Genomic DNA, 26,018 nt, shown 5'->3' with positions numbered 1-26,018 from the left:
AATGAAAATTTAAAAAAATCCTGTTCATGACCTGTGTAGTATGTTAACACTTTTGGAAGTAAAAATAACTTGAACTCCAATTTTGAAAACACAACTTTCTTTCTTTCTTTCTTTCTTTCTTTTTTTAATATAAAGCTCTGACTTGTATTATGAGTCTGAGTCTGTGGTCTGGGAGAGAGTCCTGTAACTCTCTGTCTGCAAAATACAGTATATAATGACCAATGTTGGGCAATTAATTATATAGTTACTACTTCAAAAAAGTAACTCAGTTTGGCAAACAACAAAGTTTTTTGCAGCTATTTTTTTTTTTTAATGCAGCCAAGGCGTTTTTTTAAATAAAAATTTCAAACTATTTATAGAACAATCAGGTGTTCTGCATCAAATCTGACGCCACACAAATTATTTGTGCCACTCCAAAAGATAATTTCTGTCCACTATGAGATAAAGGAGAACAACAGCCTGATACCTGCAGGCCTGACAACAGGAGATGTATCACTCCTGTAACACCTGTAACATTCAGTACTCCTTCATTGTTCTGACACACATACAAAACTATTGACTACACTACACACTAACTACACAAGATTTGCGCTAAACGTCTCAAATCTCTCACATCTCAGAACACTGTGTAACACTCCTAAAACTTCCCCCCGTTTCTTAACAACTAGATGCCACGTTGCCATATCATTTTTTTGATTGGTCGACACGGTACTTTTTTCGACCAATAGGAAAGGGTGGGGGTTTTTGGTTTTGCTCACAGGCGGAGAGTGCTTTCGAGCGTTTTCCTTATAAAACGCCGTTTTTACCGTTTCTTCCCGCAGTAAATATAAACAACGATAGTATTCAGGAAGAAAACCAAACATTGCATATATTTTTTATCATAACTCTGGTTTTACGTGGCCTATCAACACAATTTAAAAACTGGTATAAAGTCCACACTTTTTCCGTCAATTGTTCCGTCTGTCCTGCTCACATCTCCAATGGTTGTACACGTTGTCATTAATGTGGCTTCACTCCACATCAGCCATGCGGCTTTGCTAGCTAAAACACCGGTGTCGGCACATAAGGACGCTGTCATAGCCTGTCAACAACGTTGATTGGCTGCGTATATACGAATGTGAATCGCATTATTGGCTGGACTATGGGATAAGGTGGCATCGTTCTAATCCCATACAGGAGCAGCCAGTCACTTACTGACTAACACTGCAAAAACAGAATTGTTAAAGTTTGAATTTTAATTTCAATTCAGGTTAGATTTTTTTTGTGCGCAACGCAGATTTTCTGTGCGCAGAGACCGTGCCAGCAGTGCGCAATTGCGCACGTGCCCAGCTTAGAGGGAACATTGGTTTCCACACCACTGAAGTCGTTTTACCTCTCTTTTCAACCAATGGCATTCTTTCTTCAGCAGCCATTATCCTCTCCTCTCCAAATAACTTCTGCTTAGCTTTCCGAGCTTTCCGAGCTTCCCTCAGGTCCTCTTAATTGTTGTGACGCGTGTTCGAAACGCAGAGAGGTGCGCTCGATTTGCCACACGGAGCAGCGCGAGAGTAAAGCACGAGGGAGGTGCTAATAATCGGCTCAGTCACTTTTAATGATCGTTAAAAACCCAGATCGTAATCGAGATTAAAATTCGATTAATTGAGCAGCCCTAGCAGAAAGTTAGGTCCATATTAAGATATCAAGGTGGAACTGAGCTGGAACAGTTATTTGCTTTGTGTACTAACAGAAATAAGTATTTCAGTTTTTATGTTTTATTTGTTGTACTACCTCAGCTCTAATGCAAATAAATTTCCAGCTGGTTAGATATAAAGAAGCCATTAGAATACCAAAAGACAAATGACAGCTATCTGTTGTGACTGTTGAAAGTAAATTAGATGGTACTACTGAAACAAACTTTATTGAAAAATGGATTTAAGTAGCACACAGGGCACTTTCTGTCTCTCTTCTGAATGCTGATGCTGCAGAGTAAAGTAATGTCTGACACTTTACATCATAGAAGCTGTTCTATAACTCCTTAATGCTGTAAAAATTATGTGTATTCCTGCATTACTTGCAGGCTAAATACAGATGCAGAAAACATTTTCCAATTTCTTGCTGAAGTGCCTTGAGATTACATTTTTGTTTAAGGTCTTTTTGATGCCAGATATTAATGTTGCTGGCTTTACTATTCTGTTAATGCAATGGGATTCTGTCATTTAGACATAGGTCACTTTAGCTCACTCAGTATTTTGTCATCTGTGCATAAGGTTTGTTGCATTTGTGAAAACTGTTGTTGTCAGTATTGTCTCTGGCAGATAATTGGGATTCTCTTTGCCATTATTGCTAAGAGCGGGGTCTCTGTCTGTGTCTGTGTCATGGTGCTGGTGAGAGCTGTGCACACAGTCTCCAAGAAGGAGATTTCTCCTCTGGATTGAGATTACCAAAAGTGCTTCAGATAGGAAGGTTTTATTTTACTGGGAATTAGAAAATGAGTTGTTGTGATTAAAATTCACTATGTGTATGCTCTTGCTTTTTAAGACATTCTCTATTGAGTTCCTAAAGGATTTCCATGGTGATACTCAATTGAATTAATAGACAGGAGTGCATGTTGAAGGGGGGGTTTATAAATATTAGAATGGAAATGTACAGCTAAAGCCTTCTGCATTTGTTAGATCCACAAACAAATTTCATTTTATTACATTTGTGATGTTAAAATCCGTTACATAGTAAGCTAGTAGGCTGTTCAATGTGCTGCATCAAAAGCTAAACTGAGTTTTATTCAAATTAAATTTCTCCCTTTGTAAACTGCTTCTGGTAATAGTAGATGTTACAGTTAGGCAATGAAAGTGTGAAATAGGCATAGTAAAAACACCAAGATTTTATTACCATGTAATCAACATGGTAATAAAATTGTGAACAAAATGTGAAAAAATATGCAGGGCTCTAGACTAACTTTTTGCCGCGGTTGCACTGGTGCACCTAACTTTTTATCTTACGTGCACTAGCACAAAAATTTGTCAACCACATCGCTTAACACCGCACCTTTACATGTTCACTTGTTTTTTAAAATTTCTGTCCATAGAGACAATATTGATTTGTAAATGATTAACTAACAATCTTGTTAACACAAAGTTCTTTATTTGGAGCACATTTCTACAAGAAAGATAAGTTACCGCATTTTTTGGACCATAGGGCACACTGGATTATAAGGCGCATTAGGCGAAATCAAACCGCTTCGTAAGCATGTCTCTTAACATGTGCCATTTTGGGGTCCTTATACACACGCAATACGGTACTATTATGTTGAACATGGTACGTATTACTCTGCGAGGCTCCTGACTACGGTAGCCGTAATGCTCCATGAATCCATCAAGCGGTACGGCTTCATAGCTTACCAAAGTCATACTAAAACATTTTGACAGATTTTCGAGCGCCGTGTACCACATAAAATCAGTTCGTGGTCAGTAAGCACAACCAGAATTCATACATAAGGCACACTTTTGAGGAAATGAAAGGATTTTAGTGCGCCTTATAGTCCAAAAAATACGGTACTGAAAAAGTTCTTGTGCTTAAAGTGCTTCACTGAGCTGAAATTTAAACTTAAAATATCTCAAGGTATATAAAATAAAAAGAAAGTCAAAATTAAAAGTACCTCAAAGGCTTCGAAATGAACATGTCAATATCTGAACATCTTACCTTGGGCATGGGCATCTGAGAGGTTCCGCCCTTGACTATCTTTGATTGGTTCAAGGTTCAAGGTTCTTTATTTGTCACATGCATAGTTATACAAGTATAACACACAGTGAAATGTATCCTGACAATGATATGGGCATAATGTGTGTCTGTTGTTGACCACACAGAGACTTTCAGAGTTGCAGAGACTTTTTTAATTTTTTTATTTTATTTTACTTGAACAGCTGGTCGCACCGGTGCGACCTAGGAATTTTTTGGCGGAACATTGGCACATTGGCGGAATGTGCAGGTGTCGCCGTGCGCTATTGGATTATTGTGGGAATTCCCTACGTCATTTCCCCTTTCTGTGCGTCTGTGCAGACACCCGCGCGTGACATACAAATCGATCGAACAGCAGGAGCACCGAGTTGGTGCTGCGGCGCTTCAGCGGCCTAAGCAGCACATTCATGATTGGTTTAGGCCATGATATGGGCATAGTGTTGTCTGCTGTTGACCACACAGAGACTTTCAGATTTGAGGAGACTTTTTTATTTTTTTTACTCGAACGGCTAGGATGCGACCTAGGATTTTTTTTTTAGTCGCACCATTGACAAAATAGTTCGCATTTGCAAACAAATTGGTTGCAATCTAGAGCCATTTTATTATTTTATCCTCAGTTTTTCAATTCTGCAAACGAAATCTAGGCTGTTTTGAACTTGAGTAAGTTCATGAAAGTCAGGTTCAGTGGCGGAGTTAAAAATGTGAAGGACAGCAGACAAGTGATCATTGCTGAAAGAGGTTGTTTATCTTTATTTGTTAAACTTCAGGACTGAGAATGTTTGCTCACCAACATCTTCTGAGCACGTCTCTTTATGTGTGGAAGGCTATCCTCTTTGAGAAAAGAATAAAATTCCAGCAATCACACTGACTTCAAGTGCTTTGCCAGCAGTGAATTGAAAGTGTAACAGAGTAGGTCAGCGCTCTTACCCTGATGAAGTTAGCTATTTTAGCTGAAACATCAACAGCATAGTTAATTTTTAGCAGTGACTTACACAACACCTTCTGGTGTATATAATAGTGCAAAAATGCCAATTTCAGTTCTAGGTTCATTTTTCTCACTTTATACTGTATCTGATTCAAAAGTCAGATGTTTTTTCCTTTCAGATTTGGACAGCCATCGCTTTTAACACCTGCCAGTTTGTCCCAATTTAGCCCCAGCTTATCAATTCATGCAGTTACCTCTGTGAACAAGTAACTCCCTGTCACAGTCCCTTTCATAGAGTGCATTTCTGCCAGCTCCTTTGTAATCTCACACTCTTTTGTTATCCTACCTACAAAGATGAGAAACTGGGCTGTGTTGCAGACATAACCGCGCTCATCCAGAACCGAAGAGAAAAGTTAAAATTGTATGGGGTTTCTTTGTTTGTTTTTTCCAACTAAAGCCTCACATTTTTCACAGTGTCCTTGATCCGTCTTGTTACTGTTTGCACATTTTCAAATGCTTCTTTTATCTCAGGGATAATTAGCTGGGCAGAGTCCACCAAATACTCTTTGTTAAACTCCTCATCTGAGAACAGCTTACTAATGGCTTACGAGCCACCATGATGTCCCATCAACAGGCAACTGGGCATTTTAGGATCAGGAGCTGCTGAGACATATCTTCTGTGAAATGATGCCCTTTATTTCAGTAAGAACTTCTCTAACTGTGTCTGAGCTAACTGCAGTACAAGGTGTCATCTTCATTGATTTATCATTCATTGATTCGTCATTCATTCATCTTCCTATATTCTGCTACCAGGTCCAGTCTCTTCTCATAAAAAAGTGCCCCACCCCAATAAAGAAGTGACAAACGCAATCCATTTTAATGGAATAAAATTCTGGTTTGAACAGCCTGAGTCAAGGAGGCTGAGGATCAATCTTTTTTTTTTTTTGCAGGCTGGCCTGGATTTCCACTTGCAGCATTTCAGACATGTTTGCTGGCGCCTACATACAGCTTGTCTATCTCTAAAGATCTGCGTCTTTTGGCAGAGCTCTGCAAACATTAGGTTAAGTCCAGGGAGACAGAGTCAAAAGTTAAAAGTCCTTTGTGAGAAGTTGAGTGTTATGGTGGTGAGGACCCAGGACAATGTGGCACACTAGATCAAGGTCAAGATTTTCACTATTATGGCTGGCTGCCTTTTCAGAATCCTTTGAGTGACATCTTTACATGTTCCTGAGGCTAGGGATCACAGCTTCTGCTTTTTACTGGCATAGCGTAACAGAGAATACCGTTCACCTGTAGTCTGGTCACCTCGGGCTCAGAAAAGTTGATTGCTTCCTTATCGTCACTGGATCTGGTTACCTGCTTTTCACAGCAGTAATATAAAACATAAAGCTGCCACAACCTTTCCATGTTTCTCTTAGGTTTTATCTCTAAATGGTTGACAGAAAAGAAAGAACACTGTTGTGGCTGCAGCTGCCGTGTTTGCATAAGTTGAGTTGTTCTTTACAGCACCCGCCCAAAGTGAATCTTAATAGCAACCGGCTCACTTGGTGGTTCCAGATGTTGTAGTTGGTGTTATCAGAAGGCTGTGATCAGCATCAATGATAAAAACAAAGGATGTACTTGAAGAAAAGACTGCCTGGGAAGATCTAAGAAATGATAGAAATGGTCAGTAAGCTGAAGTCATTTGGCAGTGAAGGCTGCAGTGATCTCCAAGGTCTTATGAGGTTGGGATATCTGGAACTATCCAGAAGAGCCATTAATGGTTTGGATTCCTTGATCGTTTGTTCTCAGTGCAAAGCTCTCATCAGTGCCATGGATACCAAGTTTTTTTTTTATTTCTACTTAAATAGCTCTGTAGCTTGAGGAGGCAAATGGTTTTTGACAGAAATCTTTAATCGGATCAAACTCACTTGGATCCCTAGTCCCAAAGTCAGGTGTAATTTGTGTAGATTAACAGTAGGTATATTCTTAAAGTGCCTGGAAAGTCTGTGGTTGCACAGGAGCCCCATAGTAAGGCCTTTGACAGCTAGCTGATAGTTTTACACCTAATATAAACGTCACATGGATGCAATAATAAAATTAAACCATGTTTACAGCATCTAAAGGGCATAGCCGGTAAAGACTAACAAAGTCTAAACTACAAGAGATCATCCTCCAAAAAATGCATGGGGGAGTGTTGTTAATTTCCACATGTAGAACAAATAACAGTAACATCGATATCGCACTGTAAACTCTGAGTTTACAACACTAAAATGTGTCTAAGAAAGTCCCGTTAACAAAAACACTGCAGGTTAATGAATAACTCACATCTGGAGCAATGAAGCACACTAAAAACACAGTCCACTTCAGCATCCACTTTGGCACTAATAAGCTGCTGATTCCTGATGGAAGTACAGATGGAAATACAGCGCAGCCTTCAGCGCACTTAGACTGTTATAAGTATAGTAGTAAGCAGTTTCATTGTGACATGTTTATATTACATGCACAAAACCTTTAATACTTCATAATAAAGGTGAGTAAGGATCACATCTATGCAAGGCTAACAGCTGATGTAGAAAAACACAAACAAAAAAAACCACACCAAAACTTGAAATTCCCTGGATTAGGGTGACCCGCCCAAATGAAGCTTGAAAAGAAGCACAGGCCCCCCTCATTCTTTTTTCCTCCTTTAAAGTGCTGTTTAGTTCTCAGGAACTGACACCATGAATGAAAACACTGAAAAGGTTGCAGAGTGTCATAACACGAAAGGATTTTATGGAATGACTGAAAACAGAATATTTACTATCACTGCACCGTTAAGAGTTTTTTACTTTATGGGTGTTTGAGCAGAGCCAGGACCTTGCTTTACTCCTGCTGTTCCATTTCTCTGCAAGGCTTCAAACATTTCACAACCTGATTCACAGACATTTAAGATGGTAAAATGGCCTGTATTTGTATAGCGCTTTACTTAGTCCCTAAGGACCCCAAGAGGTTTACACTAAATTCAATCATTCACCCATTCACACACGCATTCACACACTGGTGATGACAAGCTACATTGTAGTCACAGCTGCCCTGGGGCGCACTGACAGAGGCGAGGCTGTTTCAGCGATGTTTCCACCAGCAAACACAGGCACAAACAGGCCTTTGAGGAGAAAACACACGTTTTTTCTGACAAACCTTTGTGTTTATTTTTTTGTTAAAGAAGAAACAAAAACTAATAAAATGGGTTGCTATTGATATTGTCATAATTTTATACAGATAAAATAAAACTAAGCAAAAGTTGTTTGTGTGTTTGTCTGTGCACAGCCTATATAAAAACTCACAGGCCACTTCAGTAGTTACACCTTTTTTGCCTTCAGAGCTGCTTTAATTGTTCGTGGTAGATGCAACAAGGTGCTGGAAAGATTCCTGAGAGAGTTTAGTTCATGTTGACATGAGACCGTCACACAGTTCCTGTAGATTTGTCAGCTGCTCATCCATGATGAAAATATCATTTTCAACCACATCTCAAAGGCTGCTGAACCACTGATACCAGGATGGATCCATGCTTTCATGTTGTTTACACCTATCATCTGACCCTATCATCTGCATGTTGCAGTACAAATGGAGACTCATCAGACCAGGTGACATTTTCCCAATCTTCTTCTCTCCAATTTTGAATTACAGCCTCAGTTTCCTATTTTTAGCTAACAGGAGTGTCACATGTGTGATCTGCTGCTGTTGTAGCCCATCTGCTTTAAGGTTTGCCATTCTGTGTGTTCAGGGGTGTTCTTCTGCGTACCTTGGCTGTAACGAGTGCTTATTGGGTTCCTGTTGCCTTCAACATTCTCCTCTGGCTGCTGACATCAACAAAATATTTTCTAGTTTTGGGCATGACTGTCTGTAAACCCTAGAAAGAGTTGTTTGAGAAAATCAAAACAGTTTCTGAAATACCTGCCTGTGTTGCACTAACAACCATGCCACGTTCAAAGTCACTTAAATCCCCTTTCCTTAAACCTTTATATACTTGAATGTAGACTTTTTTTTTCTTTTGTAATTTTGGCTCTGTACACCACCGCAGAAGTTGAAATCAAGCAATCATGAAGTAGTTGGAGTGCAGACTTGCAGATTTAATTCAAGGGGTTTTGCAAAAGTATTGTATTATCTGTTCTGAAGTTACAGCTATTTTTAAGCATAGTCCCCGGTTTTCATTGGCTCTTCTATGGTTTACAGAAACCCAAAACGGAACTTCACTGGCTCATGAAGTGCCAGTGTAGCTGAGTGTACGTTATGCTCAGTAAGTAACTATTGCCACCTTCAGGCCAATGATAAATATTACAACAGGATGCTGAAAAAAAGGAAACTTACTATTTATCGAAAATCACTAATTTTGTGTGCAAAGTCAGACACGTAGATATCTCCTGAGCAGTTAATCCACTCAGACAGGGCTCTTTGTATTGGGCGTAACCTTTTAAATTAAATGCATGTAATAAAAAGTCGCCACAGTAAGTCCCAAGATTGTTTGTGTTTAATATGAGCATTTGTAAATATAATACATTAGTATAAACACGTGTTTCGTTAATTGTTAAAGATTGTTCCAGTCATTCTTTAAAAGGATTTTAACTCACTTCACAGATCATGAACTGCAGTGTGCAGAGCCCAGTTACGCTTTATGTACTCTACAATAAACCTAACATGTGTGTTGAAGTCCATAAAAGCTTTTTGTGCTTCCTCAAATATTCAGTGCGCATGTTTGAACCGCTACAATAACGAAACAGGAAGCAGACCGCGTTAAAGGGAACTATCTGGGATGAATTTGTTTCATTCAGCAGCTCAGGAGCTGGCTGCGCAGTCTGTGCTGCGCACTGCTCAGCTCCGCATCGGCGTTATTAATGTGAGAGCGTAGAAATAAGGAGCTGGGAAGCCTGTGAGGAGGTTAGTGACAAGTCAAAGAAACTTTAAAACACATTTGTGTGTGTGTGTGTGTGTGCTGTGCAGACAGAAGCATCTCACCCGTATAGCGTGTGACTCAGAATCACATCTATAAAATAGTTAGTGCTAAACTTAAAGTGCGACACTTTAATGTTCTCTAGTGCCGATGTACAACTATACAATGTGACCTTTATACAGAAAAAAGTATATGCTACCTTACATCATAACAGTGGCAGTGATGTGACCTGGACATTATGTGTCAGGGGCTGCATAGTTTTAAGGCAGCTTAGGATGGACCTGGCAGTAAAACAATAAAAAGATCAGTAAAAAGTAAAACAGTAAAAAGAATCATTGTTAGATCTCAGTGAGCTGTTTTGACTGCACTTTAACCTCATCTCGATTCTCGATAAAAGTGCCACTGTTCAAGCTGAACCCTGTTTGATGCAGTTTTCACAATTAGTGTGGGAGCAGATCAAAGGAGACATCATATTTTAGGCATCAGGCAACTTCAGGGCATTTTCCACCAAACTGATAGTAAAAGTCACAATGTTGCTTTTTAAATCATGTTTGTGTCTGGAAGCTACCGAGCACTTGTATCAAAGATACAAGTGTTCATGTACACGATTGTGTTGTAGCATTATCAGAACATGCTACACTTGCCTTGATATGTGTTGTGGTGGTTTTGTGTGGAATTTACCCTTTTTTCTCCAGCGGTCATGTGACTTTACTGTATAAAACAATAATCACATCACTGGAAAGAAGTCATCTTTGTTTATTCTTGACATTCTTGGTGTTGTGGGGTAGCTGTTAATTTAGACTAAACAAGGGGATAGTCTCACCCTGTTCCCATGGTTACTTGGTCAAGGTTAAGATATTGTTAGAATGAGTTGAGTACTGATGTCCCTGTGAGAGCATTTAAAGTACTTTTGTGTTGCTCAGATTCTAAGAAAGTCCGTTCAGTCTTTTAAGTATATCAAAGCCAGCTGGTAGTATATCAACTCATGTAGAACTTGTGGCCTACTTCTAAGTAATCTCTGCTTTCTGTGCATGTTTCCATCTTCCTCTGCACACATGATCCCAATTTTCCAAGAAAAAACTAGACTGTCTGGAACATCAGAGAAATGTGATGTGGTGATTAAGCTTTAAGGAAGGAGAAGCAGATGATAAAGGGAATAAGATGCCTATTGACAGGATTTATACTACTACTACTACTAATAATAATAATCTGTACAGCCAAAGATAATAATACAGTGTGGGCATAATTGTGGAAACTGTGCTACAGAAAATATATGCGGTACTTTGAATGTACTGTCCACACTTTCCACATGTAATCATGTAAAGTATGGGCTGACTGATTTACTTAATGGTTGCCTTCAGATTAAAGCTGCAAGGCTACATTTTGTCAATATTATTGGCCATTTATTGTCGTTCATTTTACAGGCCACAACATATTAGTATGCTTTGTTTCATTAAGCAAGTCTGAGAGTTAAACAACCAGCATTAAAGGTTTAGCTGCTGAATAAACTGTAGTGAAAAATTTGGACTGTCCACATCATAAATTACAACTGTATTTATAACGCAGTTAAAAAGTGATGTACAGTGCAGTGACAACCAAAAAGCTGTTAGTCATCATGCCTTGAATAAGTTGCCAAGGTTCATTTTATATTGTCGCAGAACCCTTTTAGCACTCAGCCAGCAGCTTTAAACTTATGATGTCATCACCATGTCTCAGGAGTTTTGTTGTTTGTCACGAAAACTGAAAAATTATGTTTTTATTTGGCAAATCATCCCATTCTTTTGTGGTATCAATCTGTAAAATCAGTCAGACAGTAATGGTTTGACATGTTAAAGTATGAAATGGAGAAATGTTGAGATATAATTTTCTAAGAAGTTAGAGCCCTGTGCATTTAAATTGGAGTAACAAGAGATGCTTTGCACTGTATAGATACTTTTCTCTTTGAATTAATTTCAACCGACTATGGAGGGAAGTGCAAAAACAAGTGCACAACAGAATCATTCAGCATGTCTTATTAAATGACATGGTGTTGTGCAACTGATGTAAAACAAACATGTAACAAATAATAACTGCAGCAGGACACTTGATCTGATAAGATCAAAAATTCTCTTATAGGTTCTGTGAACATCTTGTATTCGTCAAAGCTTTTTTGACAGCGTGTGTCTTTCACCTAAAACTGTCTCACGGGTTTCTGAGAAGTTTTCATCTGAACCGTTTTTCTCATAATGTTGACTCTAATAATGAGGTGGAACAGCTGCTCGGTCATGTGTTATAGCCTTATTTAGCTGAGAGGTGTTGTTTTTAAAGTGAAGGATGAAGATAAGAGCGCTTAGACAACTGTCTGATTTATTACTACACAAACAAGTGTAAGTGTATTTGTTTCTTCTATCTTTACCTTTTCATGCACATTTAATTTCTGGCTCATTTTACTTCAGCCTGCCTTTCTATTTCTTCAGATCCAGCACATCTGAGTGGACCCTTGGTCAGGTTGATTTAACCAGGTCGTGGATCGGTTTCAGAGATGGCAGACTCTTTGCCACCTGCTCTGCTGGAAGCCTGTGTGGTGGTTGGAGCATCCAGTGACAAACTCAAGGAAATCTGCCAGGTTTTTGCCTTAAAATACACTCCGATACAAAAATGTTTGACATGAGTAATTTACTATAAACTGATAAAAGGGTGATGGTAATGAATGATAAACAGAAACCTTTACTGGTTGTATCAGCAAAGTTCTAGTTTAGGTACATTAACATCATATATTTTCAATATCATACCTCATACACTATGAGAAAAGACTCTCCTCCCCCTTCCCACCCTCTTAAATCTTTCCCATTTTCTGTCCCATTCAGACCATTAACAATGATGGAACTGTCGAACACCTCCTGTTGGAGCCGGAGGTTCTTTCAGTCTTGGCGCCACCTTTTGTTAGCAGAACACAGGCTGAGAGTGAAATGTTGAGATCACATGGGAAGCTGCGGCGCTCTTTTATCAGGAAAAAGAGGGAACTGCCTCCTTCAGTTGCACCAACACCCAATCAAGGTCTGCTACATTTGACCCATAAATACACCAGTTGGAACATAAGAAAAAAAAACACTTTATTATTAAATACAAAACAATTATTGATCTTTAAAATTGTATTTCTTAATTTTACCCATCTTAGCATAGGTTCTTTGTGTCTTGGAGTTTTTATGTCTCTCCAACCAGCTGCCTTTTTGCAGGTGGAGATGAAGCAGGTGGAAGAATAGAAGATATAAGTGTACCTAAAAACATCGATCTCATGGCTTTACCTCAGCTCTGCTTCCCCGGTAAAAGGTTTTCCATAGCACACACAGCATCACACTCAAAGACACACTAAGACGACACACTCACACGTATAGTACATGTACACAGACACAAACAATGCAAGATGAAAGCTCATGTTACTGACGTCCACTGGAACATGGTAATGGCTCTTTTAATGGGGATGAAACATTCAGATGGCGGACACTGGCAAACTTACATGTTCAGTTCAGCCAGGTCAGCATGTGAATACACATACAGTCCTGTGCAAAAGTCTTGGCCCACCTGTCTTTTTTTAATGTTTGGCTTCCAAAGAGTCAGACTTTCTTGAAACATCTGTAAATGGTCTTGAGCAATAGTTCTTTAACAAGCTTTATTAAGGTCTTTCAGAGTTTTTCTTTGGACACTGGCTGCTTTTTCACAAATCTTCAGTCAGTAAAAAATTGAGGAATCTGGACAAGTGGAGCATATGCTACTGGCAGGATCAACCAGGTAGCCCCTCGGGTGGCGGCAGCACTGCTGCGTGCATGCGAGCGCATTATGACAGCTGGGATAGGCTCCAGCGCCCCCCGCGACCCTGAAAAGGATAAGCGGAAGCGAATGGATGGATGGACAAGTGGAGTACAAAAGAAGTGGTAGACCTAAAAAAAATCTACAGCAGATGAAAGTCACGTCCTTATGAAATAAGAGAAAATCCACCAAAGACCTGACACACGGACTCAGAGATGCATCTGGCCTTTCAGCTGGTCCAGCTACTGTTCACTGAAGCCTCATCAGAAATGGTCTCAGTGGAAGGGTTGCTGTTAAGAAGCCTTTCTTCAGGAAGGGAAACAGGGAAAGAAGCCTCAGGTATGTTAAATTACTCAAGAACTGGAGCGAAAATCAGTGGCAACAGCTCTGATAGAGTGAATCTACGGAGGAGAACAGGAGAGAAGTACAACAGTGAGTGTCTACAGGCATCAGTAAAAATGGTGGAGGTGCTTTCATTGTTTCAAACTGCATGTTATTATGATCCACCATGCAACACCAGATCATTAGAATAGTACAAACTCTTTTTTTGCCTTATATACTGTATGTCCATTCATGTTTGCATGTTTCAATAAATTTCTGCACCTGTTCCCTGTTTTTCTAGCAAAATATAAAGAATGAAGAAATGGGGGTGGCTCAAGACTTTTGCACTGTACTCTATATATTGCACCTAAATACCATCAAAAAACACCAACAGTCTTCTCTTAAATATCATTATATTTTAATTATAGAGTTTTTCAGAGATTTTGTACGTGTGCCTTCTGGCTGTGTGTGCTGTAGTAGTACTACAATGACACATTGTATTCATAAAAAACACAGTGTATATGTACATTTCCACTTTTAAACCAGGTGGCCTCCAAGTAACCAGTGAACAGAAAGAGGAACAATTCCACTTCCTGGTTTTCACAGACATCCTTGGTAACAAGACCCACGGAGTAGTAATGCAGTGCTACCGTCCAATACTGGTACGCATTAACTCACACATAATACTGCATATAATAGTATAATGATAATATAAGCAGTCAGCTTGTGTGCAGTGTACTGTAATGTTTCATGAAACTAACAAAGCCCTTAAAAGAAAATAAGTCCCTGTTGGATTATCTGTGTTTCCACAGGAAGGGATGTCTCTCTATCAAAATGGTAGAGGGTTATCAAAGTGTCCTAAACTCTTCTGTGCCTACAGCATCTGTGTCATATCCAAGCATCCTTACTTCACTGCACTCAAAGACTGTCTTTCATGGTAAGAAACCCAAGAACTGAACCTAATTACTCAGCAAATTAAATTGCTAAAATCAAAAAGGGGTTTTTGTGACATTTTTGACTCTTGAGGTTAAAAATAGCTGTAAGAAATCTGATTTCAGAAGTGTGGTTAGGGCAGGTTAGAGAGCCTTCTTCTTGTCTGACTCTTTCTGTTGATTTGCTAGTCTTTTAATCCAGCTGAGAACCTGTCGACTGTCAGACATGGAAGAGAGAGTGAAGGAGTTTGCGGCCAAACTGACACTTGTGCCAATTCCACCTCCTGGACAGCTGCACTTGGTTTGTGTGTGTTTGTAACCGGCTTAAATAAAGACTTTAAAATTTGTCTTTAAGAGACTTCAAAATCTGGAGCTCAGAGTAGGCCAGTGTATCCAGCACAGTGCACTACATTCGTATCCACATGTTTTCCAGATGTTTACAATACGTCCTCTGACCATCATACTGCCCTCCAGAGAGGACAAGGACCACCCAGTTATAGATTTAGACCTCCACCTGCCCTTCCTTTGCTTCAGGCCACAGCAGCTGCTGCAGGTACCACACATACGTTTTGTGTTTGTGTTAATCGAACGAGTGGAGACTCATATTCATTTCCACTTCTCTCCCTCTGTTTGTCTGTCCTTCTGTCCCCCGCCCTGTAGGTCCTGTCTTGTCTCTTGCAGGAGCAGCGGGTGGTGTTATTTTCTGCTGACTGGGCTAGACTCACGCTGGTGGCAGAGAGCTTGTTGTTGTTTCTGCAGGTTAGATCAAAATCCACAGTATGTCTTTAAGGGTCTAGAGTTAGTATAAGCATGCAATACTAACTTATTCCATCCTTTTTTTCAAATAAAGTTTTGAGAGAGTCTTAAAGGGTCAGTGCCACAGTTAAAAGGAAGGGTGCAGCTGGAAACCTTGAGAATATGGATATTTTATCAAATTTGCGAAAATGAAAACCCTCTTATGTAAATGAGTGTGTCTGGTTGATGAATGTTAATTGTTATTAATGTTACACCAAATTTCAGTAAGGGATATAAAAAATGGATGACTCAATTATTAATTTCGCTTTAAGTATTAAAAAAGTCACATATATTAAACTTGAGAGCTTCTGTATAGAAAACCTAAATTAGTATGTCTAAAAAGTGCCAACACTAGTGGGCGATGGACCCCCTCAGTCCATAATAAAGCCATCCACTCCTTAATCTTTGGTCCATTCATTTCTTCCTTGCCTGTCTAATAACTCTTCCAGCCTCTGTTGTGGCAGCACCCATATGTTCCTGTCCTGGCTAAAGGCATGCTGGACTTTCTAATGGCTCCTACAGCCTTTCTTATGGGCTGCCATCTCAGTCATTTTGCAGACATATCAGCTGTAAGTACATAACCTTCTACTTTCAATTTCCCATTAATTCGTCCACCTCTTGTAAAGGATAAGGTTAAGAAATGGAGTTACCCCCAAGCTCAAATATATTTTAGTAGTTCTATAATTGTTTGAGCCTGATTCATGTTACTGTCTTATTACTCTCTACAGGAAACAGATGATCTGATCTTAATTAACATTGATAATGGAAGTCTCAGCACTTCTACTTTTGATACTGTTGACCTACCAGACATTCCTCCAGTTGCTGCACACTGCTTCACACAGAGGTACTTTATTTTACTGCCAAGAACTGTAAATACTATGCTGTAATACCAGGTAATGATTAAAAAGCCACAGTCTTACAGTCATGTGAAAAGCAAAGTGCACCCTCTTTTTATTGTAAGACTTTAAATTTAAGTACATAATTAAAAAACAAATCATCTCATCCTAAGTAGGTCTTACAGTAATTTAGTTACAACCTCAGATGAACAAGAACATATTACACTGTGTCATCGTGTATTACAAACTAAGCCAAGATCCAGTAGCGGTGAGTAAAAACTAAATACACCTTATGATTCAAAAGCTTGTAGAACCATCTTTAGCTACTGGGCAGCTAAAGGTTGGCCTCACATTTGACACTAGAATGCTTCGGTATACAGAGGAGTTCAGCTCAGTGACTGCAAGGTGCTCAGGTCCCGTGGGTGCAAAATAAGCCCAAATCATCACCCCTCCACCACTGTGCTTGATCGTTGTTTTAAGGTGTGTGTGCTAATATGCTCCATTTGGTTTTCATCAAATATTAATCTGTGCATTAGGGTCAAACATCTCCACTTTGGTCCTTTGCCCAAAGGACACTGTGCCAGAAGCCTTGTGATGACTGTGCTGCCTTATTTTTCTAAATAGAAAAAGAATCTTTATCCTCTGTTCAGTCTTTTTCTAATTTTGCTGTCATGAACTTTAACATCTAACCTGAGTTTGAGATGCAGCTCTTGAGTTATTGGCACTTTCTTTGAGCACTGCACAGCCTGACAATGGGGTGAATTTGCTGGGATGTCAACTCCTGAGAAGATTGGCAACTGTCTTGAAAGTTTTTCACTTATAAATAATCTTTCTCCCTGTATGATGATGGACTTTAAATTGTTTGGAAAGTACTTTAAACCCTTCTGTGACTGACTGGTAGCAGCAGGTGCTTCTTTAAGATCATTGCTGTTGTCGTTCCTTTAGCATTTTATTAACATACAGCTGAATACTCCAGACCTGCAAACTGCCAAAACTTCTGCTTTTATAGAGATGCTCACATTTGTTAATGATCTTGGAAGTGCATTAGATTAGCAGCAACTGGCTGCTACTTAAGGAGTAAGGGTGTATTTAGTTTTTCACACACTGCTTCTGCATTCTGGATTAGTTAAATAAGTAGCAACATGGTGTAGAACTTGATAAGAACCTGATTTGAGGGTGTACTTTCACTTAACTTGATTTTATTTTGCAGGTGTAAGTTATTGCGAATACATTTTGACTTGGATCAGTGCCACCATGCAAGTTGCACTGACATCAGTGAACAGCGGGCACAGAGGCGAACGTGGCAACGCAGTCTTAACAGCGACATCCAGAGGATTGCACTAGAATTAATTGTCAACATTTTCAGGTTCTGAATTTATTGATCAGTCCACTATTGGTGGGAGGCTTCTTTTAAATATGTGTTAATATTTTGCTGATGTGTGTGTGTGTGTGTGTGTGTGTAACAGGGATGTGAGCAGTCATCTGAATTATGAACATCGAGTGTTTCACAGTGAAGAGTTCCTGAAAACCAGAGAGCCAGCTGAGCAACTTTTTTACAAGAAGGTAAAGGGTGACTCAGTGCTGCTTTACTTAGACGGGCGATAGATCAGCCGGCATCTTTCAACAGACATTGATGCTGCAGAGGTTACGCATCCGTAAAAAAACTGACATGACTGTGTTGCAGGTGCTGGAAACGCATATCTTCCATTCATTTCTCAAGGATCGTCTCAACAGGAAAATGGATAGCTTTGCACGAATGGAGCTAAGCACTCGTTCTGAGATGCAAAAGTATGTACATTTTTTTAAAGTTTAAATTAAGCATCGAGGTAACTGATAATATTAAAAGAGGCACAAATCTGGGGGTCAAACCGCTCTTGGAAAAACTCAGAAGCACCACAACCTTCATCAAGTTAGGATCTGTTACAGGGACATCGCGTTTGGCTGTATCAGCTTTACTTACATGTACCTGTTAAACTGGAAAGTAAAAATATATTCAGATATAAAGTTATGATGGAAATGCTTAGTACAAATATATACCTGATTATGTTCAGTATATGACAGCTACACTGCTGGTAAATGTTCAGGTGAACACTTTTTCTGCAGCGCTCTATTGTCTCTATCCTCCATCCTCTAGAATGAAGGCCATGGTTGAAGCCCCACACAGACCCACCATGCAGCAGATTCAAGCCAGGAGAAAGGGCTCCATCACAGAGAAGAGGCTGAGTAAGAGACTGGGCATGAGTCTCCCTAACTTGAGAGAAGATCAGATTATCGGCTTCCAAAGAAACACACCGCTCTCCAAGATCTCCATATCTGACCCCAGTGAGACCCCCAGGGTTAATACCCAGTTAGATATAACACTTGATTGACTGATTTAATGAAGGAAACACTGTCAAGACAAAGAAAAGCCACTGCTCCTCCTTCCCTCGTTGTCTTGTCTCTTAATCTGCCTTCCTCCCCTTTGTTTTTTTGTCTCTACCAGCACCAAGCACAACTCCAAAACCTATAAAGGTGTTCAAACTTCCAGACTTCCCAGCGTCTCTGTCCTTCCACTCTGTCCAAAGTTATTACATTGAGCTCATCCAGCAGCTCGGAAAAGCCATTTTCTATGTGCAAAGTGAGAACTCTGCCATGCTGGCCAGGTATTCTCTTGTTATTCTTTATACGCACCTATATATTATATTATATACAGCTATATCTATATTTATGTGCTTCCCGCTGCTTAGAATCAGCTTTCCCTGTTTTTTATTCCTTTTTAAAGTTGTGTATTCTTTTATAAAGTTTTTCAGTGCTGTTGCTGACATCAGTGACCTGAGACATGAATAAAATACGTTTGCTCCTGCAGATACTACTACTTGCGTGGTTTAATCAACACACTGTGCTCGCGGCGACTGGATGCACTGAGCGACTTCCAAAACCTCAATAAGACCGACACTGCAATTTTCCCCACTCGCTTGGTCACATGGCTTGTAGACTCGCTGCAAAGAGATGAGAGACAACAAGCTGAAAGGCGGCCTGAACTCAAGAGACTCATCCTCAAGGTCGGTTCATGCGCGTTTTCATCGTGGTTGAAGTTCTGCACCTGCTGGTGATGAAGCAGTGATGATGTCTTTTTTTTTGCCTTAGGTTAAGACAGACAATGAGAAGCCGCTGGTGGAGCCTGATGACCATGTAAAGAAGTTTCAGCTTCCCTGTAAGCCTCTGCATCAGGAGGAGTTTATGCGATGCGTTCAAGAGTGTAGGATTGTTAGAGATGTGGCGACCATACAGCGTTTATTTGATGCTCTCACTGACAGTAAGTCAAACAGAAAAGCTGCCTTCTGCTTTTTGAAGCTTTCTCTTATGAGCTGTGTGTAACCTCAAGATCCCTCAGAATTAAAACTGTTACGTGTGTATTTGTAGGAGTGCAAGCCAAGGGAACTCACTAAAATGCTGCGGTGCACAATTGGCTTGTGAATCTCCAAGACATTTTTCAGGTCATTTTATTAAATGACCTGATATGATGGACACAGAAGTTACTTACACTAATTATTTTCTCCATTAACGCTCCAGAGTTGCCATTATGGTTAACTCAAGCAGCTGTCAGATGATCTAGTATAATCCTTTATCAATGGATTACAGCTTAACGAAGAAATGATCATTTCTGATTCGCATATCTGTCTCAGATTGAGTCTTTCAGGCCATAGTTTGGGTTTGTACAACCAAGACTTTAATAGTTTAAGATCATTCTCTTTACTCTTATCAGCTGCTGAAATTAAAAACTGTATGCTAATGCATATAAAAAGAAACTCTGTGAACAAACCAAAGCTTCCCATTTATCAGTTTTTTAACTGCTTAGTGATTTCAGGGTTGTGGGGCAGCTGGATGCTTGGCAAGAAGCAATGCTAGCAAAACCCAGAGGGCTAGCAAACAACAACATCAACAACAAAAGAGCTAAAAGGAGAGTAAATACTGGCCTTTAATGCACTCTGTGGTGGAAGAACATGACTCCAAATGCTAACTGTTTCAATGCCGAGTGTGAAAATGTATTGCTCATCGTGTAGTATTTTGCCGGTTGTCTTTAGAACAGCTGTTTTCAGCTGTGCACCAAAACAGTGGACCTTAGCACAGGCATGTTTTTGGTCTGCCTCTTTCTCTGCAGCTACTAGCTATAAGCTATAATTCACAGCTCTTGGTAAAGCTGTGGATAAATGGACAAAGGAAAAACCACTGAAATTTTGGTTTGGATCACTTTAAGATTGTAAGATTGGGTGTCTTTGTCTTCTATATCTCTGTCTGTTTGCATCCAGTTGCATATGCACACCCCTCTCTCCGAGGTCAGCCAAAGCAGGTGGACCCTGAACTTTTCAGAGTCTTCTACACATTCTGGAAAGACATGGAAGCTGAAGCACAAGATGTCAACCTGCCCTCTGATGTCATTGACCGACTTGACAATAGTGAGTGTGTCTACAAGTTGTCCTCCTGTGTCAAGACTTCCCACGGTGTTGGCAAAATCGCCATGACGCAGAAACGCCTGTTTTTGCTCACTGAAGGACGGCCCGGTTTCTTGGAAATCACAAAGTTCAGAGATATACAGGTCAAGTAGCATCTTTAACACTGTTTTTGATAATTGTGCCTTCTGTGTTCTCTTTCTCTTGTGTTAATAAATAAATCATCTCTTATAGGAGGTAAAAATTACCTCAGTTCCCTTTCTGCTCGTTCGTATTCCATCCCTTCGTATCCAGACGTCCAGCAGGCCTGAAGCGTTTGAGGCCAACCTAAAGACAGAGACTGAGCTCTGGAATCTTGTGATCAAAGAAATGTGGGCTGGACGCAAGATGGCAGATCAACACAAGGTGCAGAAAACAAAAATGATCTTAAAACAGTTTAACAGATGTGATTTTATTAGACATACCTTCCCAGTCCACATCTATGTAATGCTGAGGATTGAGGATTTACTGTCCTTGAAGCAGCAGCCATAGACGTTTGGCTGCTGCTTGCATGCTGCGTCTAAATTGTACTTTTTACCTGTCAGCCATAAAAGGCTGATGGGGTATTGTCATCACCCTGCCTGGCGAGTGGGCAGGCGATGTGGACACCCAAGTTTGTTAGTTTGATAACTCAAGAACAAAGTGAGGTAGGACTTTCAATTTGATTCCACACCTGTATCTACTAAAAATCTCGCATCATGAGTTTGAATCTCAGTGACGTCGACCTCAAAACTTGTCAGAGTTTTCTGAAAATCTTGTGACAGCTCAAGAAATAAGTCACCTGACATTTTTAAATTGATACCATGGGTGTATCTACTGGGAGGCTGATGGGTACGGCTGGTGGTCGCCAGTATTTTTATAGCTTTTGCTGCAGTGTTACTGATTTAGCTACTCTGTTGGTTTGCCATTACTTTTCTGTTCTTAAGTGCAACCTGCCTTACCCCCTTCTTTTAATCCTTTTGTTATTATTTTAGGTTTTTAATCTGACTTTGTGTCTCTAGGACCCTCAGTACATGACTCAGGCTCTGACCAACGTTCTGCTAATAGATGCTGTCACAGGCTGCCTGCAGAATCAGAGATCCATCACTGCTGCTTCAAAGCTGGCTTACTTTGATAAAATCAGACAAGAAGGTCTGGGCTCTGAGTTTGTTTTTGTTTTTTTACTGTTTCTGTCAGATCGTGTAATTTTGATAAAAGAAAAAATAAATAAATATAGAAGAGTATGTTCAGTATATGCTGTTTATATTTGTTTATCGTGTTTTTGTCTCTGGCCAGTGCCTATGATAGTGCCTAAAACTACCTCAGAGACTCTCAAACACAAGATCAACCCATCATTGGACCTGGCTGAGCCACAGACCGTACATGTGCTGCTTTATAGCCCAGGTATCATTGAAACGAGGGGGAGGCTACTTACCTTTACAACAGAATATCACTAAACCTATTTATATTTTGTCAATATTAACATTGGTTAAAAAGGCTGATTTTCTATGTGGCGTTGTCCACCTTTCTCCATACACACTGTTTTGAAGAGGATCTGATATTTGTACAACTATATAAAACAGCTATTACCATGTGATATAGTTATTGAAAAAAACTGTGTATGGAAAATGTGAAATAAGTGTTAATTAATGAATTTAAAATCAGTGTTAACTGACTGCTGTTATCTTTTTTTATGTATTTAGAACACTTTTTCTTATTTTTTGCATGTTTCGTTCTCATTTCAGGTCAGCTGACTGGTACTGGCAAAGTGGGTGATATGAACCCAAAGCTGTGGGTGGCTCTCAGTGGGGGTAAGGTGGTTGTATTCGATGCAGCGAGTTGGTCAATGCTGCAGGACTGCATCCAGGTCGGACAGTCGCAGCTGGTGAGAGGAGGCGTGCTTTTACTATTTGAGCTATGAGCTATTTAATGTATCTCTCCACTGATTTTGTCCATGAAAATGAAACATGCTTATAGATCTCAAACAACATGTGTATAAAGTTTCATAACTGTTTGACTTAGTTATTCTTATACTGAAAATGCAATAAGTTTTTGCATTGATAACTAGTAACTAACTATAACTAGATTGTTATAGTACTCAGTGATTCAAACTTTAGACCATCTTGCAATATTATCACACAAGCTGCCAGATTTTAGACCACAGCTGTAGTCAGAAATATCATGCTGAGTTAAAAATACATGGGAAGTGTAAAGCTGGGTCATGTCTGTCCCTTCTGCTGAGAGGAGGTTTGGGACATTTCCACATTAGCTTCACTGTTCAGACCCAGAGGCTACATCCAATTGTTTATCCACAGTCTATGTTTACCACACCATGCAGAGGATGTGAAGGGACACAGGAAGCGTGGTCGATGCACACATTTGTTTTAGTCGAGGGCTTTAGTGCAACAGTCAGTTGTTTTCAGTATTGTTGTTCTCTGTGTTTAATATTATTCACAGAGAGCAGGTTTATAGTAATAGAAGTAAAACAGACTAATATTTAAACACTGTAATACCTTTGTGTTCTAAGATATAGTGATTTTCATTAAACTACATGAAAGTTCCCATCACACTTGTACTTTTATCTATTATTATTTAAGATTCTAAATTAAATTCATACTTAATTTGGACATTTGTTTCTTCTCTAATTTCGAATTAGTTTTTACCTTTAGACATTTGTAGTCTATTTGATTGAGCTACATACTCATCTTCTTATTTAAACTATTTGCTATTTGTTTGTTTTGCTTAACTGTTGTAAAAAATAGAAATTTGGCACCTTTGGGCTGAATAAAATCCATCTTATCTTATCCTCTGTGTAGAACTGTATGATAGGACTGGTCCAGGAGCAGGTGTGGATTGGTTCTCAGGACTCTGTAATCTACATCATCGACACTCACAGCATGTCCTGCAACAAACAGCTGACCGAACACAGACATGACGTGACTGGCCTCGCAGTGGACGCCAGCAACCAACCCAACAGGTAGAGACGTGTTAATCTGCAGTTCGTACAAAGCACAAAAACCAACACATGCACAAAAATGAGAGCAGTCTTATTACAGTGAGTCTCAATGTGTTAATGAACATGTTGTGATGCTGTATTAAATGAGCCTTCTTTCCCAGCCTGCTGACATACTCCTGCAGCCGCGATGGGATGATCCTGCAATGGGACTCATCCAGTCTTAAAGTGAAGCGGCAGTTTTTACTCAGCTGTGATTATCTCTCCTCCATACAGATCCACAACAGTGCTCTGTGGTGCTGTGAGTACACGCTGTCTCCTCTTTCTCCCTCATTTAATCAATGTTTCTGATTATGTGTATCGGAGTAATGAGTTCTCTCTCAAGAGCTCCATGTCACAGAGCGGGCGTGTGACAGGCAATAACAGAGCAGAGTTGATGGTAATTTACAAACGCAAAAGCAGACTGAGAAAAGCTTACACACAATGAGGGAGATGCTGACAATACATACAGGTGAAGAGGAAACAGGTGGGAGCACAGCTGCCAATCAAAGACATGGCAAGTTAAACCAAACATATTGCACAAGAGACGACGGAGTGTCAAAATAAAACAGGAAGCATAAACACTAAGGCAGAGACTAAGACACACCTGCTTGATCAAGACTTATAAAAACAGAGACTTGACAGACTTTAAGGGGACACAAAAAGGATGAACACAGGATGAAACACAGAGAGATGACTACAGGGACAGGATGGGACTAACACGGGGATCAGGGCTTAAGATGTAACAACTTGGCAAGACAGGGAAACCATACAGCCATGGAGACAGGACACAGGGAGACCAGACTGAGGAAAAAAAAGGGTAACAAAACACAGAGACGAGACTAGGACAGAGTGGACACAAAAGGGAACTAACATAAACAAGAACCAAGAATTAACAATATAAATAACAAAAACGCAGCGGTACTCGGGAATACTGAACTCCAGACTCAGTAATACAGAGCTTGAATTTGCATATTTCTTAAATCCAAGGAAGTGAATAATAAGTCCAGAAAAAAAACAAAACACTGGGTTGGAGGCCCAGGAGCATGACAGTCCACTTGTTCTCATTGCTTACATACATTGCCCAGAGGTATCTTTTCAGCTTTCTGACTGGACATGCCTGACATTTTTTCTTGGTGGTCTAAGTAGACCAATTATGTCTACACATTAAGCCACCTTAAGCCAAATGTGTTTGGATAATGATTTGAGGATGTGTGTTCGTGCAGGTTGTGGTGACGGCATTGTGGAATTGAAAAAGAGTGGGACACCACAAAGAAAGATAACACTTCATAAGGACCTACAGAGCATGCCCAGTAGTTTCAGCAGCTTCATTTATATACCAGAGGTGACTTTACAATCCTTGCTTATATGTCTGTAAATTAAGAACGCTAGTGGTGATTCATTCTGTCAATCCATGTCTCAGTCAGTAGATGGCATTCAGTCACAGTGTAGATGCAACAATATGTCACTGAAATTCAGTTACAGGATTGTTCATGTGTTTTGTGTGTTTGTTTCAGCGGGGACAGCTGTGGACAGGCTGTGCAGACTCAGTAGAGTTGTGTCTCTGGCACACAAACAATCACAGGCATCCATTTAAAATAATCTCCCTGCCTGGAAGTTCAGGGGTCACCTGTATGATTCGTGTCAAAGACCAGGTGAGCTGTGATTAGCATGTCAGGTCACGAAATGATCTTGTGTTTGCTGCTTTGTATTGATATTTTTACCATTGATGCCAGCATGTCTTGTGAGGTTTACAAAAACATGTCAACCATTCAGTTATTTTAATCATTCAAAAATTTTCATTTATCCAATGAAACCTTTCATTGATGTCCTTTTGTATTCTTAGATCTGGGTTGGCTGTCGTGGAAGGAGTGATGCTGAGGGTCAGTGTAATGGTCAGCTGAGTAGCCAAGTGTTGGTAGTGGACATAGAGAGCCACACGGTAGCAAAGGAGCTGCAGGCCCATTCAGACAGCATTCAGACTCTCTGCTCTGCCGAGGATCGATACGTCCTCAGTGGCTCTGCGTGTCGTGACGGCAAGATCGCCATCTGGAAGGTCGAATAGAGTCCAAAACAGAAGAAGGATCCAAAGAGATGGAAGAAGAAGAGAAAAAAGAACTCAGAGCCAAATAAGAAAATTACTATTTTTGACCAGTTTTGTTAGTCTGAAAGCCAATGCACGTCTTAAACCAGCATTATTATTACATTTGTTTTTGTAGAAAAAAAAGAAAAAGCAGGGTGCAACTGATCTTGCTGAAAAAAGAATGTGTGGAAGAAAAATGACCCTACCTCTCATTTATTCACACCATCAGTAAACACTTTTCTAAAATATTTATGGTTTAAGTCGTTACTCAAGTCGTATT

At 39.8% G+C, this 26,018-nt stretch overlaps 1 protein-coding gene across 3 annotated transcripts; it reads left to right on the top strand.

Annotated features, from left to right (window-relative positions):
* Nucleotides 1–3,177: 3,177 nt before the first annotated feature.
* Nucleotides 3,178–25,786, top strand: LOC100690311 (DENN domain-containing protein 3). 3 transcript variants are annotated; one of them, XM_025911555.1, is made up of 28 exons: nt 3,178–8,241; nt 12,002–12,150; nt 12,392–12,581; nt 12,761–12,847; nt 14,199–14,314; nt 14,465–14,589; nt 14,774–14,885; nt 15,018–15,137; nt 15,245–15,343; nt 15,829–15,948; nt 16,108–16,223; nt 17,426–17,581; nt 17,682–17,778; nt 17,900–18,003; nt 18,350–18,537; nt 18,698–18,857; nt 19,061–19,256; nt 19,342–19,510; nt 20,505–20,791; nt 20,880–21,050; nt 21,686–21,815; nt 21,960–22,067; nt 22,409–22,548; nt 23,480–23,640; nt 23,781–23,917; nt 24,882–25,000; nt 25,173–25,310; nt 25,502–25,786. In XM_025911555.1, the coding sequence occupies exons 2-28, from the start codon at nt 12,067–12,069 to the stop codon at nt 25,718–25,720; spliced, it is 3,849 nt and encodes a 1,282-aa protein (XP_025767340.1). In that variant the 5' UTR covers nt 3,178–8,241; nt 12,002–12,066; the 3' UTR covers nt 25,721–25,786. The 3 variants fall into 3 exon arrangements, 2 of the variants coding, with proteins under 2 accessions (XP_025767340.1, XP_005472815.1); XM_005472758.4 differs by lacking the exon at nt 3,178–8,241 and adding an exon at nt 9,400–9,532; XR_003222205.1 differs by lacking the exons at nt 3,178–8,241; nt 25,502–25,786 and adding an exon at nt 9,400–9,532 and having other exon boundaries at nt 23,893–23,917; nt 25,173–25,308.
* The last annotated feature ends 232 nt before the right edge of the window (nt 25,787–26,018 follow it).

Source organism: Oreochromis niloticus, linkage group LG11 (genome assembly GCF_001858045.2).
Source record: "Oreochromis niloticus isolate F11D_XX linkage group LG11, O_niloticus_UMD_NMBU, whole genome shotgun sequence".
In the NCBI taxonomy this organism is placed as follows: domain Eukaryota; kingdom Metazoa; phylum Chordata; class Actinopteri; order Cichliformes; family Cichlidae; genus Oreochromis; species Oreochromis niloticus.
The sequence above is the reverse complement of the archived record's forward strand: the minus strand, read 5'-3'. Positions and strand labels throughout refer to the sequence as shown.